This window comes from Microcebus murinus, chromosome 4 (genome assembly GCF_040939455.1).
Source record: "Microcebus murinus isolate Inina chromosome 4, M.murinus_Inina_mat1.0, whole genome shotgun sequence".
Classification (NCBI taxonomy): Eukaryota; Metazoa; Chordata; class Mammalia; order Primates; family Cheirogaleidae; genus Microcebus; species Microcebus murinus.
In genome coordinates, this window is record NC_134107.1 from 71,777,746 (window position 1) to 71,795,684 (window position 17,939).

Genomic DNA, 17,939 nt, shown 5'->3' on the forward strand with positions numbered 1-17,939 from the left:
AACAAAGAAACAGATAAATAGTGCTACATAGGAAATGGACAGGAAATTATTTTTGTGTGTATGAATTCTGAGAAGGGAGTGGGTAAAGATTACAGAGAAAGAAAAGGAGAGGGATCAATTGCATGGTTGGTGAAAAGCTGGTGGGGGAGTAGGACTGTGTGTGGGACACCACTGCAGGGCAATGTTCGAAATTAGTTTTTAATATAATGCCCAAAAGACTTTTGTGGGTGGGATGTTGTTAAGGAAAACCGTTACTATAACATTAAGATAGAGAATTTCAAAAATCATAACTGTATGTGAACTTTTCTCAAAATAAACACATCCTGGTAATCAGCACTGGATCAAGAAACAGCATTGCTTCAGAAAAAACCCTCTTGGCCAAGGTAATTTATGTTGCTCTGAACCTATTTATTTTATCCCCATTTTATTCATAGCAGCTGGCACATAGAAGTCTGTGTCAGTAGTTAATTGGGGACATCAAAACAAGGGGGGGTGTGAATCTGTGTTCAATATCTGGATTGGTGTGTGGCAAAAGGAAGATAAAAGGTAAAAAGAAGTGAAATGTGAGGGAACCAGAGTTTCAGTGAGAACAGAAAACTGGAGGGATTAGGAAACCATAAGAATGTAAGCTCATTGGATATGACAAACATCTTGAGGTCGGCTCTTCCCTGAGCAGGACGTAGCCTGTGCAAAAGCACAGGAGAACTCAAAGAGGTATGCAATTTTAAAATGGAAGATCACAATCTAAAGTGGCTGGAGCACAGATATCATGGATTTAAGGAACAGAAGCTGAGACTTGAAAAATATAAATGTCTGATTTGAAGAGTTTTGACTCTTGGAGTCAAAACTCATTGGAACACATGAGTGTGGGTTCTTTCTGTAGACATCAGAGAACCAGGGAAGATTTAAGAATGGAAGTAACATGATGAGATTCGCTCCTTAGGCGAAAACCTTTGAGACAAAGATTTTAGCATAAATTGGAGGAGGCAGAAGCTGATATCAAAAGGATTAAATAATATTATAATATTTGCAGTGAGAGATAATGAAGAATTAAACTGCAGAACACTGCTACAAAGACATGAATTCAGGCAGTTATGAAAAGGAGGGAACAGACGAGGAAAATGCCAAAATAGTAGAATTAACACTATTTGGTCACCAGTTGGTTGTGTGAATGGACCTATAGTATATATAATACATATAAAAGCAAATTATATGGTAATAACAAGAAAATGAAGGGTAAAACAGAGCTAATATTTACAAGATTTTTAAGTGTAAATAAGAATCACCTTGAAATAGTTTATATTAAATTAAGGATTGATTGGTAATTTCTATTGAAAATTCTAAATAAACTATACTAAGAGATGAAACAAAAATGTTAACAAGGGTGACAGAATAGAATAAAAATTACTCATTAATACAAACAAAGATAGTAAAGAAGGAGGAATAAGGAATTAACAAATTGGAACAAATTGGGTAAATAGAAAACAAATACCAAACAAGAGAAATAGGAAGAGAATAAAAAGCCAAGCCTTTGATTTTGCAATTTTATGATACATATATCTGGCAAAGGACTCATATTCACAATATATGAGAAACTCTTAAAAGAGATATTAGAAAGATAATAAGCTCAAAGAAATGTTCAAATGTCTTCAACACTTTACAAAAGAGGATCCAACTTTCCAATAAGCATATGAAAAGGAGTTTAACTTTCAAGTACATCATGGAAAAGCCAATCAAAATCACAGTATGGTAGAACCATACATTCATGGAATGTGTAAAATAAAAAAGATAAAATCAAGTGTTAACAAAGGTATGAAACAACTTAAACTCTCATACAATATAGGGCTGAAATACTAAAAGGATGTTTGAGTAAATAAGGAACTGGGTTCAAAAGTAGAAGGTAGTGAATATTTGGGTATCTTTTATTGCATTCCATAGTCATACATAAATGATTTTAAGAATTATTTATCCTTATATCTTTGACCTCTATGTTGACTATTATAAAATGTAAATTTGATGATGGCTTTTTAAAATCTGATACATTTTATTTCTCTAGTCTAACATATTGGTTAAACTCTAGATAAATCTAAGTTTAATTAATTAATCTAAGCCCCAGTGCTTAATAGTTGTATGACCTTCAGGAAGTTATTTGGTCTCCCCAAATCTTGGTTTTGTTATATTTAAAATGAAGATAATAGTAGTACTTCCCTCACTGAGAAGAATAACAGAAGTATTATATATAAAGTGTCCATGTTTATGTACCAAATGACATCTGTTGCCAGATAAGATTCCAATGACTAAAGAGTGCTTTCCATGACTACAGTAAGTAACTGATTCTGTGCATAGAGCCCAGTCACACCAAAGAGCTCATGTGAGAGACAGAGCGTTGGAGCAGCAGGTCAAAGGGAAGAGTTTACAGAATCATTTCCATAGAAATAATATTTCCATAGAAATCAGCTGAAGAGTTTTTCAAGACTGTATCTAAAGAAGACTCCTAGCAAAGAAAGAGTCAGTGAAACAAAGAACTATTTTCCAGAGGAGGTATTTATTTCAGATAAAAAGGAGTGTGGATAGAAGAAATTAGAACAGAAGATGGTAGAGACCAACTGAAAAATTACTTTCTTAAACACACTGGTTAAAGTTGTCACCAACATCTTAGTAAAGAGGAATTGGAAATGCAATCAGAGCTATCGCTTACCTTTTATAACTCCATCAACAAAGGTACGTTAGTAATCTGTACACATACATAAAATAGGACCACAGATAGACATATGCCTCCCAAATCTCTAGAAGAAGGAAGTCTGTGTCTGTAATAAACTGGATAGAACTGTTAAAACATATGAAATTAGCTATAGAAATTGAAATTGTGAACCATGAGTGGCAATGCTATTTATTCTCACACATTTTTTTAATAAAAGTAAAATTAAAAACAAAGGAAATGAATAAGCATTTGAAGACTTTGGACAGAGTTGGCAAGATCTGAAATGGGAGAGAAGGAAATATACTCTTATACTATGCTTCTTTGATTTCTGTATTTCATTGACCACTACACTGTCCCATACTCTAACATTCCTCTCTACCCAAATAGGAACTGATATAAAGTTGCCAAATTCTTGTTTTACCAAATAATGACATTTAAAAATGATCATTTCACCACTCACTATCTCCATTATTGCTCAAAAGAATGAACTGATACCAAAAACATAGAATAGCTATGACCTTACAGGCAGAGTGCTTTATGAAGAACTCACTGCATCGTGCTTATTTTCCTCACTTTGTTGCTGATATGTGAAAATCTCTCTGTGGACTGGACTTGGTTCATGGACAAAGATTTCAAACCCACTTCTCCAATGCACTCTGGTGTTCGCATCATGGATGAAAGTTCCTACACCACCAACTTCAACATTTTACACCTATACAAATGTATATGGGCTTCTGATTACACAAAGTGGGCTACATCAATCTCAACAAACTCCTTAGTAATTTTAACAAACTTTAACCTTTGCAGGCATTGACATATATATCAATATTGGCTCTACCAGGTTATTAGAATCAAGATTCCCTTTGGATGCGCTAGAAATAATATTAATCTTGGTTTAAACCTTAGTGTATCATTTATAATGTTGAACTGGAATTTTTGTTGGAATGCCTATCTCCCTTCCTAGCCAGTAAACCTTTGAAGGCAGGAACTAGTTCTCTCCGTCTTGGTACCCTTAAAACTAAATCAACATTTGGTACATTGTGAGCCCTTATAAGTATTTGTTGAATGATCAAATGGCTCTACTCAGGTTATGTTTCCTGAAACATCATGATTATACATAGTATAATTATGATACTATTTTACGGATTATCTATGGAAGTATGAATTGAATCTGTATTTCAACACTCCTTTATTCATTCCTCAGACCTATATGAACCCCTTACTATGTGCTTCCACTGTGTGAACTGCTCAGGATAATGGAAATGAGTAGAATGTAGTTCCTGCTTTTAAGGATGTCAATAATACTTTCATTCTGGAGCTCATATGATCCTTTTAGCACAGTCCCTTACAGAAACATAGCCATTTTCTTGAATGATATAAATAGGAATAATCTAATCATCTGAAATCTTAATAGAGCAAAAATATTTGATCTCATATGTTTTTCTTAGAGTAAAACCTGTTTATCCCTGTAAGTAGCAATACCCACTCTATTTATGTGAGAATCCTCCTCTCTAAAAAATTACGACCATATCCCCATGACACAGTTTGCTTAAATTGGAGCCGGAGCCTTAGCCACTTTAAATGAAACGATAAATCTGCTTACTATTGCAAGTCTTGTTGTATTTGCTGTTCTCCTGTGCAAACCCTTCCAGCCGGCACTGAAAACGATGCTGCCAAAATTCTTGAAACCAAGGATTTCGGAGGTTTGTTTCTGGCCGGAGCTTCAGATAATAATCATCAAACCACTTGACATCGGGAGATTGGAGCTTGATTGTAATTCCACCAACAGCTTCTCGCTGATATCCATCTGTCACGTCATACCTGTCAGCCCAGCCATCACTGTGGGGAAACAAAAAAACCCCACAGCTTAGCAGATGAGTACATTGGTTTTCATTTGAAAACGTTAGTCATTAAATGGCTACTTCAGCCATAGGACGGCCCTGCATTACACCTAGGTGATTATTGTTATAGCTGCTTGTTAGAATAAAAAGTGCAATAACACCACAGAAATTTTGGGTTAAAGAGTGCTAGAAGGCACTAACCTCATTACGTTGAACTGCAGAGAATAAACTAGAGCTTTTGGCAAAATTTTACTGGTTGCAAAATACAGTGTATGCCTGCAAGCTACATAATATCATCATTCACACTATTTAATGGACATTTAATCGCTAGGTCAAGTTACATTTTTTCTTTTACTTTACAATAATAATTATAATGATCATAAAATAAGAATAAAAAGATATTTCCAAAACATGCCTAACATTAATTTAATCATCCTATGACACAACATTTATTTTTGTTTACATCTTACAAGTGAATAATATAGAGGTTTTAAAAAAGCCTTGCTGATTATGATCATTCTATTAAATGTTGATTTTTTAGAGCTTCTAACTGAAATAGTTGTAGTGCTTAGTCCATATACTCTTTCCTGTCCCATGAAACTTCTAAAATACATTTCAAATCTACATTTGAAATCACATTTTTTTCAATAAAACTTTATTTACAAAAGCATGGAATATACCAGAATACGTTCACATGCTGCAGTTTCCCTACCCTGGGTATAATCAGATAGTTGATGTGCACATAAAGCTATAATATGAAGTCAAGAGTACTCAATGTTACAACCAAAATAGAAAAAGAATAAATGACATCTAGCTAAGGCAAGAAAGTCTTCCAGGAGATTGGAGATTTGAATTAGGTCTTGAGGTTGAAAAAAAAAAACAAAAAAACAAAAACAAAAACAAAAAACTTCTGCACAGCCAAGGAAACTATCACAAGCGCAAACAGACAACCTACAGAATGGGAGAAAATATTCTCATGCTACATATTCAATAAAAGGTTGATAACTAGAAAATATATAAAACTCAGGAAAATCAGCAAGAAAAAAAATTAAACAGACCTATTAAAAAATGGGCAAAGGACATGAACAGAAACTTTTCAAAAGAAGACAGACTACTGGCCAACAAACTAATGGCCATATGAAAAATACCCAACATCTCTAATCATCAGGGAGATGCAAATCAAAACCACAATTAGCTATCACTTAACACCAATGAGAATGGCTTTTATCAAAAAGTCTCCAAACGATAAATGTTGGCATGGATGCGGAGAGATAGGAACACTTACACTGCTGGTGGGACTGCAAACTAGTACAACCTCTGTGGAAAGCAATGTGGAGATACCTCAATGAACCAAAAGTAGAACTACTATTTACTAGGCAAACATAAAATCATGTTTTACATCAGAGTGCCTGAAAGAATTTCTTAACAATGGAACATCAAGGATCATGACAGGGATCATACCTCTCAACATTACTATCCATTTTATATGCACCAATCAAAGTAATCTAGAAATTTTAAAATAAAAGAGTTTGAAATGAGAGAGTTCATATTTTAATGGTATAAGAGAGTATCACAGAATAAGAAAAAGTATTCTAAGATTATTTGGAAAATACATGAAACACAACATTGGAAATCAAAATAAAAGATATGAAAAGACGTTCGTATCAGATTTGGGTGCATCGTAGGTTATCCAGGAAGAAGGGGACTCTGGCTTGTCCCTTCTCATTGGCATTGGAATAGGCACAGTTTGTGTGTCTGCTGGGACCCAGTGGTACCATCCTTCTATTGAAGTGGTACAAGTATTTGTTAAGGAAATATAAAGCAAGGCAAGGAAAAATTTGACAATAAAAATAAGTAACACCAAAGAAGGAAGAGAAAGACTCTGGAGATTGAGGGGAAGAGCAGAATGGAGCCTCCTGAAGACAAAGCAGAAGTATTTGGGGTAAGCCAGGGGTAGAAAGCAGTGGACACTGGGAAAACGTGAGGGAAGAGATTTACATCACAAATCACTGCTTATTTCATTGATATTCACATATTTTATCTAATAGAATCTTCATTTCTTTTTATCTTTCTTTGAATAATTTTTTGTCCTTAACATTTTTTTTCTAGCCAGAGAGCATGATATACTATTTTGCATATGAAACCAGTGACAGGGAAATTATTATTTAAATAATTAATTAAAATAATACAAAAAGCATGCACTTTTTTTTTTCATTACGCTCTGCTTTACCAACTCTGACTTAAACATTGATAATTGGGAGTTGTTCCAAAGGTCATAGATTACTCATTAAGATATCATAGGGGCTTGAGATGACTTGAGATATTTCCTTAAGTATCAGTGAGTGGGTGGTAGAGGAGGAAAAAAATAAACAAAATGAACCTTTTTTCCCTCTAAATCCTATTTGACAACAAGGTATTTCATTAAAAATTGTCTATGGTGAAATTTCAAAAACTTTTGTGGCAGATCAAGGAAAAAAAAAATAAAAAGTAATGTAGTATGTTTTGTCCTGATGTTGAATTTGGTTATTTCACACATTATCTTCCCTCAAGTTTCTCATTTTCAGCTCCAGAAGATTTTATTTAAAGCTGACAAGTTGAAATGAAGTGGGCTTGTTTGCCTCATTTTCTCCTCTGTTTTGGAGGGTTTATTTTATCACTGATATGAGAGTGTGGGTCTCATTGGCACTCGAGAAGATGCATGGGCGTGCTGCAAATGGGACAGGAAGCTCTGTTTGTCAAGCAGAGCCCCATTCTCCAAGGAAGTGAGAATTTAAATTGCTCCTTTTGTTAATGTTAGCTCGCTGTTATATAATACTATGATTATGAATATTACATAAGAGCTGTAAGATTATAATGGGTCCAATTTACCCTTCACAATTCATTCATTGAATTTAATGGAGATTGTAAAAAGCTTGTCTTGATAAACTTTTTTTGCAGGTAATATTTCCATAAAAGAAAAGTGTCAGGACCAGAGAGTGATAATTTACTCCTCTCTCATCATATTCGTTCTCTCTCTCTTTTTTTGGGTACTAATCTTTTCTGTAAGTTTAAGAATTTAGAAAAAAAGATGTTTTATAAGTAGCCTTAGGAATTAGAGTTATAAGTTTAAAATAATTTTTGCTCCAGATGTTTCTAATCAACCACAAAATAAAAATCATGAAGGAGTTAGTTTAGAAACAGAATATATTCTAATATCTGTATGATAAAATAGGATTATTCTATTAAAATTTATTGGAGAATATTTGGGATGTAAGTCACAAGAAAGGTTATTCAATGCTTGCTAAATTAGAGGGTACTATATTAAATTTCAGTTATTAAATATTAATATTTTCATAAAAATGTGCTTTTAAGATTTGTGTTAAGGTGATAGGGTATCTCTAAGTATGGTTGTAATAAATCCAACAGTAAAATGAAATGCTAAGAAACACTTAGCTTACCTACCATCTAATGCTTTCTATTACTTTGATAAAATGGACATTCAAGATCCTGGCACCACTTTAATGCTTTGGGTGACATATATTTTACCAAAGCAAGGGAAAACAAGGGGAGGACGATAGGAAAGTAATTAACATGTATTGAAAACCTACAATATTCAAGGCACTTTTCTAGATTTAATCCATCCATCTATCCATCCATCCATCCATCCATCCATCCATCCATCCATCCATCCAATCTAATTTCTCTCTCTTCTCACTGGTAGGCATTTTGCCTGACATGTCATAATCCATTTCATTCTCTTCTTTCTGATTGTTTAGATATACAACTGATCATCATTATTTACAGTCTGTATTTGCAAATTCAACTACTTGTTAAAATTTATTGACAACACCAAAATCAATTCTGTTGGCATTTTTGCAGTCATTCACATATATGCACAGAGAGGCAAAAATTTGAGTCTTTTAACATGTGTCCCTATCTGAGGAGGAATAAGATGACTCTTTGCCCTCTTTCTGCAGTTTTCATGTTATAAAAAAGTGTCCTTTTCACTGTCTATTTAGTGCCAGGTTTTTATATTTTTGCATTTTTTTCTTGGTGATTTTGCCATTTTACTTGGCCTCCAAGAATAGTGCTGATGTGTTTGTTATCTAGTATTCTCAAGCACAATAAGGCTGTAATATACATAGAAAATCTAGTTGGCCCTCTGTATCCATGGATTTGAATTCACAGATTTAATCAGTTCAAAATCGAAAATTTGTGGAGGAAAAATGTAATATAACAACAAAAATTAAATAAAAACAATATAATATAATGACTATTTACATAACATTTGCATTGTATTAGCAATTATAAGTAATCTAGAGGTGATTTAAAGTATATGGGAAAATGTGTGTAGGTTATATGTTATATGCAAACACTAAGCCATTTTATATCAGGGTCTTAAGCATCCTCTGATTTGGGTATGAAGGAAAGGAGGTGTCCTGGAACCAATCTACACATACTGAGAGACCAGGGATGACTATGCATGGGAAATACATATGTTAAGAAAGCTGAATTCAGCCATGAATAAAGTACTGTTTACTGTGAGTTCAACCTTAATCACAACATATAGTAAATAAGGTATTTTTATACAGGAACGCACGTAACACAAGGTTATCAAACTAGTTGATGAAAATGTGATTAGAGGCTCATAGCACACCTAAAGTTGTATTTTCTCTAGGAGTAATGGTCAGTATTTACTAATTTAGTGTTCACTGCATGTTTATATAATATTACTGTCAATAAGAATTGACTGTACGTACATAGAGTCTTAACCTGTCTGTTGTTTTAGTCAGGCTTCTAGTCTTTCTTTGGCTATAGAAACAAAGTAACGTGGACATTTGAAATAGGAAAAATACTCTTAATTTACTTAGTTTGGCTTAACTGAGGGAGGAATCTTTATACATATGCACCTGATTCTCAAAACACCCCACCAATAGATACTTAGATTCCTTTAAATCTTCCCTGCAGACATCTTAAAGACATGCTCTTCTAGCAAGCATTTACTTTAATTTTCTTCCCAAGATTGCGTTACCAAAAATATATTCTCCTGCTCTACAATCTATCCTTCCTTCTTTCTCATTTCAACCTCAATTCCCATTATTTCTCATAATTATCAACTTATGAAAGTTTAATTTTTTTCTTTTTAACAGATGGTTCTTGTTTAAAACAAAATTGACTCTGAAATTCTCCAGCTAAAATTTGCCTTCTATGTCTCTATAACCTTCCTTCTTTTCTTCAAGATTTATAAACTATCTACCTATCTTAGATTAATTTATTTTGTGGCAGTGAACAGTCCCAATATCTTAGTGGTAGAGAATAAAGGTTTATTTTGAGCTCCGCCTTCATGTTCACTACAGATGGCCTGTGACTCTGTTCCATGTCATCCTTGTTCTGAGACACAGTCTAAGACAGCAGCCTGCTTCTGGGACATGCCCATGCTGTAGAGGGGAAAACAAAGAGCATAAGGGGACCATTCAATGCTTCTTAGGAATTCTTTTCAGAAGTGACCCATGTCACTTCTGCTTACGTTTCACTGACGGAAAAAAAAAAAAATCACATGGCTAAACCTGACCTGAATAAAACAGGCATCTATAGCATCTACCACAGGGAGGAACAGTAATATTTTGAAGAAAATGCAATTGATGGCATTTACTATGTGTAGAAATTATATTGAAACTAAGAAAAAAGGAAGTTAAATAGGTTTTAGCCACTATACTCCAGGAACTCACGGTCTAGTTGAGGGATTAGAAAAGACAGACGGAGAGAGATATGATGATATACAAAAATGATTATTGTTATAGGTATAAGCCAAATGCAGATCAATAAATAATTGACTAATTCTCCATAGGAAGATAAGATTAGAATTGAGTTTGAAAAATGTGGATAATGGAGTGATAATAGTATTTTGAGATTTTTTTTCCTATATGAGAAGATATTTGTGAAGCAAGGAATAGTGAATATGAAGCATTGCAGCTACGTAGGGTGCACAAGGCAGTCATGAGAAGGTGAGCTGAGGAGGACCAATTGTGAATGGTCTTTTGTGTCATCTCAAGCTTCTGGACTTTATCATGCAGGTAATGGGAAGGCAATGGTAGTTTTTAAGGTGGGAAATGATATGTAAAGATGATGAGACTGAGTGAACTCTAGTAGGTGTGAGGGTGACACAGCAGAGCAGTTGGAGATGAGTGTTAGAGAATCAATGGTCAAGGAAACCAAAGGAGAACTGAACTGAGGGAGCAGCAGTAGGAATGCAGAGCCATATTTGTAAGGAATCCTAAGGTAGGATCTCTAGGATTAAATGTGTAGGGAAGAAAGGTTAAAGGAAGATTATTTATGGTTTGTAGAAGAATAGCAATATTGTAGTACTATGTCCTGGGTTGAACAATATAGGAGGATAACAAATTTGCTGTCAAAAAGAAATAAAATGAATATGAGTTGGGATCTGTAATGATCAGATTTACCTTTATATGCTCTCTAGCATTTCTTTTTCTCCTGTATTTCAAAATATTTCTCTACATCTACAATTGGCTTAAATGTTAAAAAATAAAATTTAATAATGCTCTTATCTGTGGTCCCAATATCATATTAACCCACCCTATTCTATTATGTGTGTTTATGTGTGTTGAACAGTAGCTGCCAGCACTCAAAAAATGACAAATAATGGCAATTACAGAACTATAAAGATTTGGTACTCCATACCATTGTATTCTAGTAATATAAATGTTTTAACTTTAGAATTATTATTTTTATCATTCATTTCATTTAATTAATGAAGTATAAAGCAGAACAACAGTTTTGTAAAGTATTTACTGTAGAATTTACAACCAGTAGGTTTAACAGCACAATCCTTTTGTGCTAGAAAGTGAAAGCCCCTGGAAGCTATATGTTAACAAGAATACATGAAGATAAATCCTCGAAAATAATGAAGAAAAGGAGTTTAAGAATTATTGAATGTTATAGTACAGATGCTAAATAATTTTAAAATTTGTCTCTCTTATCAAAAATGAAATCTGTAAAATGCAGATAACATAAATTGTTCTTCCTTTCATCATTTCCTATCAATATATGTTTTGAATTATTGCTATGGAAAACAGAAAAATACATGCAGCACTGAAAATTGCATTGAGTAATCCTTTAGTAACAGTCTAAATGTTTTATTCATTCCAATTCATTAATTCAATAAGCATTTTGAATGCCTCTTCTGTGCCAGACACTGTGGTAGGTTCCAGTCCATGCCCTCGAGGAGTCAACAGTCTATTAGGCATGACCTGTCTAAACAGGCATTGCCAACTTCCAGCCCATTGGGTTTTCCTCATTTATTCTTCCAACTGAACATTCCTTTCCTTTTTACTCAATCATTTCATAAACAATACAACTCATTAGGTTTCCAGTCACTGAATTATCATTTACTGAAAAATCACATTCCTGTCCTGCCTCCCCAAGATTATTCCCCAATCACCTCAATTAGTATTCTGGGTGTTTCCAAACTCCTAATTCTTACATTTACAATCTCTTGATTATTTACATGGAGGGCTAATTATACACAATGGATATGGACTTACTAGGTGAACTCTCAAGTGGCAAAACAGTTATTTACTATAACTCCACAGAGTTCCGGGGCAGGCATCTCACTCTGCTACCTGCCATGGGCAAATAGCATAAATAAATCAACTCAACGTCTATTCCAAAAGGAGCAACACTAGACTGAAAATGTAGGCATCTCAATGACTTATTCGTAGAAGTTAGCCGCCTTTAAATTGGTGTTAGAGATGTGTGTGTGTGTGTGTGTGTGTGTGTGTGTGTGTGTGACCTGCAGGGTATAAGAGGGGTTGCTAGGTACCTATCATTGTTCGTGCTCATTGAAATAATTAGTTCTGCTTTTCATGATGATATTGGTACTGCTGAGAGTAACCACTCACATACTGTCTATTGGAAACATAGCACGTTGATTTGTGTTCCTTAAATATGTTACACTTTCACACCTTCAAGCCTTTGAGCATGCTATTCCCTCTGCACAGAGTGCCATTCTCTCAACTCCTCACATGTTGCCTGATTTGGCAAAATAGAATTCATCAAGCTGACAGATTTAGCTTGAATGCAACTTATCAAAACCTTTCTCAAGCTCCCCTGGGTTTAATAGCTCCATCCGCTTTGCTTCTAAAATACTGTGACATTCATTCCTTTATTTACTGAACAAGTATTCTGTAACTAATATTCTAAATGTGGGAATATAGTGAACAAGGAAGGCAAGATTTCTGCTCTCATACAGGTAGACATTATGATGCTTTTAGTTTTGCAATTGTCATTGCATTGTGTTAAAGTCAGCTGCATTTATTTTTGTCTCTTCCATGTAGACTATAAATTTTATAATTTGGACATCTATGTACCCTAATGTTTATTATAATGCATGGCACATACCAAGCACTCAAGAGATGTTTAATATAACTTATCATAAAATTAAGCTTTAAAAGGCAAACCTCAAATTATGCAGAGTCCTTTTCATATAACCACATCTACTCATTTTTAATTGAGAAAACAAGACTGTCAAATGTGCCTTATAAAAAGGACTCTAAAAGGCTGAGTTTATTCCACTCTTCAGAATGGTCCTCTCCATTCTCTACCTGATGTTATTAAGGTTAATGAGTACATTCATTAGGCTGCATCCCAGCATTTTTTTTCAGTCTGTTCACAGCCCACATAATTATTATGGAAACTGCTGTTCTACCCACATGTAATCATCATCCTGCCAAATCTCTTACCAATAGCATTTTAACAGATATTTTGGGATTTTTTTATTTTAATAGTGGGAGTCTACTGACTGCTTGGCTGTCTTCATATAATATCCCTTCTCCTCCTGCCTCCCAGTGGAGTAGGAGGTCTTAGAATCTCTAAATAATAGTGAAAAGCAAGGAAAGATATTGATATTTTAATTATAAGTTTTTATTAATATACACCAGCCAACACTAATGAATTGTTTAATACCAAAAAGAAGCAAAATATAGAATTGTTGAGAAAAAGGTGAGATTATTGAATATAAATCAATTTAAGGTTTATAAATCTCAGTTTTTCTTGTTTCCAAAAATTTATAAAAGATAGAGTTGGATTGGAGGAGCAATATCAAAATATACAAAAGTAAAAAATCAGGAACCTGACCTTTGCTAAGAGTCTAGCATAAGATAGAGTCTAGCATGAGTCTAGCATAATTCTAGCATAAGATAGTTCCCACTGTGTGACTTTGCCTAGTGCTCGTTAAGCCTTAGAGATGATTCTTATCAACTCTAGTTCTTACAGTTGAGAAACTGAGACTCTGAGGGATTAAATAACTCCAAACCCCACAGCAAATATGGAAGGGGTATAAACCCAGACCTTGCTAATTCTAAAACTCTAGCACTTTTTATTCTTTATAGAGCCTACTAAGAAATAACATACAGTGATGATAGCACTGAGAACTGTTTCTTAAGGGATTATCTCTAAGAGACATAGACTGGACGGCAGGGAGAAGAGTGCAGGTTGGGAATGTGTAAGGAGAATTCCAAGATGGTGCCAAAGATCCCTGATCTTTGGGGTATACACACCTTTCCTAGTTATTCAAACACTACTCTAGATAGATATTTCTATGGAAGGATTTTGAAGATACAATTTAGTTCCCAAATATATTGACCTTAAAATAGGTATATTATCCTCTGTGAGTCTGATCTAATCAGGTGAGCCCTGAAAAAGGACTGACTCTTTCTGGCAATAGAAGTTCAAACATAAGAGGGATTGTATCATAAGAAAATTGAAGGAAAATCTCCATTGTTGGCTTTAATATTGGAGGGAGATACTTGGAAAGGAATGGAGATGGCCTCTCAGAATTTAGAGTGGCCTCTGGCTAACAACCAGCAAAGAAATGAGAACTCAGTACCATATCCTCAAAGAACTGAATTCAGCCAAAGACTTGAATGTGCTTGGAAGCAGATTCTTCCTCAAAGCCTTCAGAAAGGAATCCACTCCCCAACATTCTGACTGCAACTTGTTTGACCTGGAGCATAGAAGCCAATTTTCTATACCTGGACCAAGCAAACATCCAGAAAGGATGAGTTAATAAATGAATATTGCTGTAAGTTGCTAAAGTTGTGATAATTTGTTACACATACAACAGCAACAGAAAGTTATTACTCATTCCCCACCTCTATTCTACATTTTCTCATTTGGAAGGCTGATACCTGTTAATATTAGAAGAGATACAATCTTAGGAGGTGTGACTTAATTCTGGGTTTGGTCTTTGTAGACTGACTTTCAAAGACCTGAGGATTTTAGAAAATGATGGATAGTAAAACAAACCTATTAGAATAGTTGAAATATTCATCCTGCCTTAATTTTGGCTCGATAGTGGTAGACAGTCTATCTTCTGATTTAATATTTTGTCTCTCCTGGGATGCTTATTCACCATACACATCCTTTTCAGAGGAGAAGCTGAGAAATATCTTGTAAAAAGGTTGATTACTTTGTGTATTACACAATCTTTTGTTTCTTTTTCATATTATAGCAGTTTGGAGAAATGCAAAAAATTGAGGCTATTATGTAAAATGTACAACAATTTAGTAAGCAGAATGATTCATTTAAATAGGGAAAATAATTTGAGTAAGCTATTGTATCCACAGCATTTTGTAACTTTTTCCATGTTTTTTCATGAAATTTCCTTTCTTAGAATAACCTTCCAATTTTCAATGTATAAGGCCCTCTTACATAGGATTGGATTAATTCCTTCTGTTAATCTGGTGAACTTTCATCTGTGGAACTAGTGCCTAGAATTTTCTGTTACATGTCTATGCTAGGACAACATGCACCTTTTCTAAAATATTTTCTTCTCATCTTTATATGTCTCTTTAATTAAGGCCAAATAGCCCCTGAGAATACAATCAAGGTGCTAATACAATGGAAAGTAAAATGTTCAATCAATCAATCAATAATGGCTTATTGAACACCTGTTAAATTTCAAGCAATACATCAGACTTCAAGATAATATTGATGAATGTAATCTTCCATTTGTTTTATTCCTTCATCTCTCATAACAGGTCACCAGGGACTTTGTAATTTCAGATATATTTTTATTCATACTCTTCTTGATTTTCCTGCAGTATTTGGTACTACTCTTTCATTTAAAAAAACATAATGAGTAACATGGCACATACTAAGTTCTCTGCATAGTGTTATATATGGAGAATCAAGAGAAGACAAATTATCATACCCTACCACCCATTCTTCAGGATTAGAAATAGCCAAATGTAAAGCTTACTAGAATAACAATAATGATCATGTATTTAGTTTTTGCTCTTTTCTAGGCATTTTCTAAGCAATATATATGTGTATATGTGTCTGTGGGGTGTGTGTATATATATACACACACACCTTGCCAAGTATTATACATGCATTCAGCCCTCCATATCCACGCCCTGCATTCTTGGACTCAGGCAACTAAAGGTGAAAAATATTTGGATAGAAATGGATGGATGTGTCTGTACTGAACACGTACAGGCATTTTTCCTTGTAATTATTCCATAAGTAATAAGTGCAACAACCATTTACATAGTGTCTACATTGTATTAGGTATTATAAATAATCTAGAGATGACTTAACATATATAGGAGGATGTGCATAGTGTATATGTAAACACTATACCATTTTATATAAGGAACATGAGTGAGCATCAGTGGATTTTGCTGTCTACAGAGAGGTCCTAGAATGGATCCCCTATAGATACCAAGGGAAAACTGTATTGTATCTATCTTTGAAGTCGATATTTTTATATCTTCATATAACACATGAGGAAATTACTAGCTTGAAAAGTAGTAAATGGCTCAGGGTCAGACGGGATTTAAACCCGTTCTACCTAAATCTAGAAGTCAAAACTGAACTAGTACAACTTAGTAAATGAGATTCTTGATCTAAATCTGTATCCAAAGTTATATACATGAAAAGGTAGAGAGAAGAGTTAATTTAATTCTTTTTACACACACACACACACACACACACACACTCCTTGGAATTGTTTCCTTTTTATTTTTTCTATCTGAGTCCATAAATAGAGAATTACTTTAAGCCATTACATTCCTATTCTGATAAAATGGCCATCTCTGTAGTGTTAGAATACACTGATAAAGTTATTAACAGAGTCCCAACACAAGGAAAAGAGCTATTAGAAGCTCTCAAGAGACTTTCATTTCTGTACATAAACACATAATGGACTTTCTTTAATTCACATTTCACTTTGAGGCAACATGTTTTTCCTTGACAAAATATCCCCATGACACTTGCTGAAATTAAGTCTATTGTTAACTTCTCACATCTAGTAAATGTGATTACAAATGAACACTTACAGCTGAATAAGACCAGTAAATAATCAAAAATTATACTAGATCTGAGGTTAACTTTTAGAAATAGTCATTATATAAGAAGCCAGACAAAAATCAAAGCCTATATTCCTGGAAAATTTAGATGCCACATGCCCAATAATTAATCCAAGTAGACTGAAAATGTAAGTCATATAATAGAAACTGAATAGCTACTTTCATATCTACTTATGACAGCAGTCCCCAACCTTTTTGGCACTAGAGATCAGTTTCATGAAAGACAATTTTTCCATGGACCAGGAGTAGGGGATGGTTCTGGGATGATTCAAGTGCATTACATTTATTGTGCAGTCAAACCTCTCTGCTAATGATAATCTGTATTTGCAGCCTCTCCCCAGTGCTAGCATCACCACCTCAGCTCCACCTCAGATCATCAGGCATTAGATTCTCATAAAGAGTGTAGAGCCTAGATCCCTCATGTGCTTGGTCTATAGTTGAGTTTGTGCTCCTATGAGAATCTAATGCCACTGCTGATCTGATAGGAGGTAGAGTTTAAGTGGTGATGCAAGCAATGGAGAGTGGCTGTAAATACAGATGAAGCTTTGATTACTGGCCCACAGCTCACCTCCTGCTGTGTGGCCTGGTTCCTAATAGACCACGGACTGGTACTGGGTTGGGGACTGCAGATTATGGTATATTAAACAAACCCTCCTCTGAAGAGAACTAGAAAGGCTGAGTAATTTATTAAAAAAAAAATCTATGTTATCAGAAAGCTATCTAGTCTACAAGGACTGGAGGGGCCAAGATCCCAAAAGAGAAAAAAAATAGACTCAGGTATAAGACTTTGTCTTTGAGGCATGTGACAATTCACTGAAGTTGAATTCACTGATGTTAAGTTGGGACAAAAGCACTAGGTGAGGTTTGCAAGTTTTTTAAGTTGCAGGCTAACATTACATCCAAAATGTGATGAGCAAATATCTGGGACGGAAGCACAGCACAAGGATTTGAAGCAGACATTGGGTACCATTTTATCCCTTGGATCATTTGCTAATTTGTAGGCAGTTGATGAGAAGCTAAGAAGCTGAG

The 17,939-nt window shown here is 34.5% G+C and overlaps 1 protein-coding gene across 4 annotated transcripts in view; it reads right to left on the reverse strand.

Annotated features, from left to right (window-relative positions):
• The window catches only part of GRM5 (glutamate metabotropic receptor 5), a 489,232-nt gene that overhangs the window by 136,076 nt on the left and 335,217 nt on the right, over positions 1–17,939 (reverse strand). For all 4 annotated transcript variants that reach the window (XM_076002410.1, XM_012745155.3, XM_012745156.3 and 1 more), the window contains exon 4: positions 4,305–4,540. In XM_076002410.1, the coding sequence (XP_075858525.1) occupies positions 4,305–4,540 (236 nt within the window). The remainder of the gene's footprint in view (positions 1–4,304; positions 4,541–17,939) is intronic.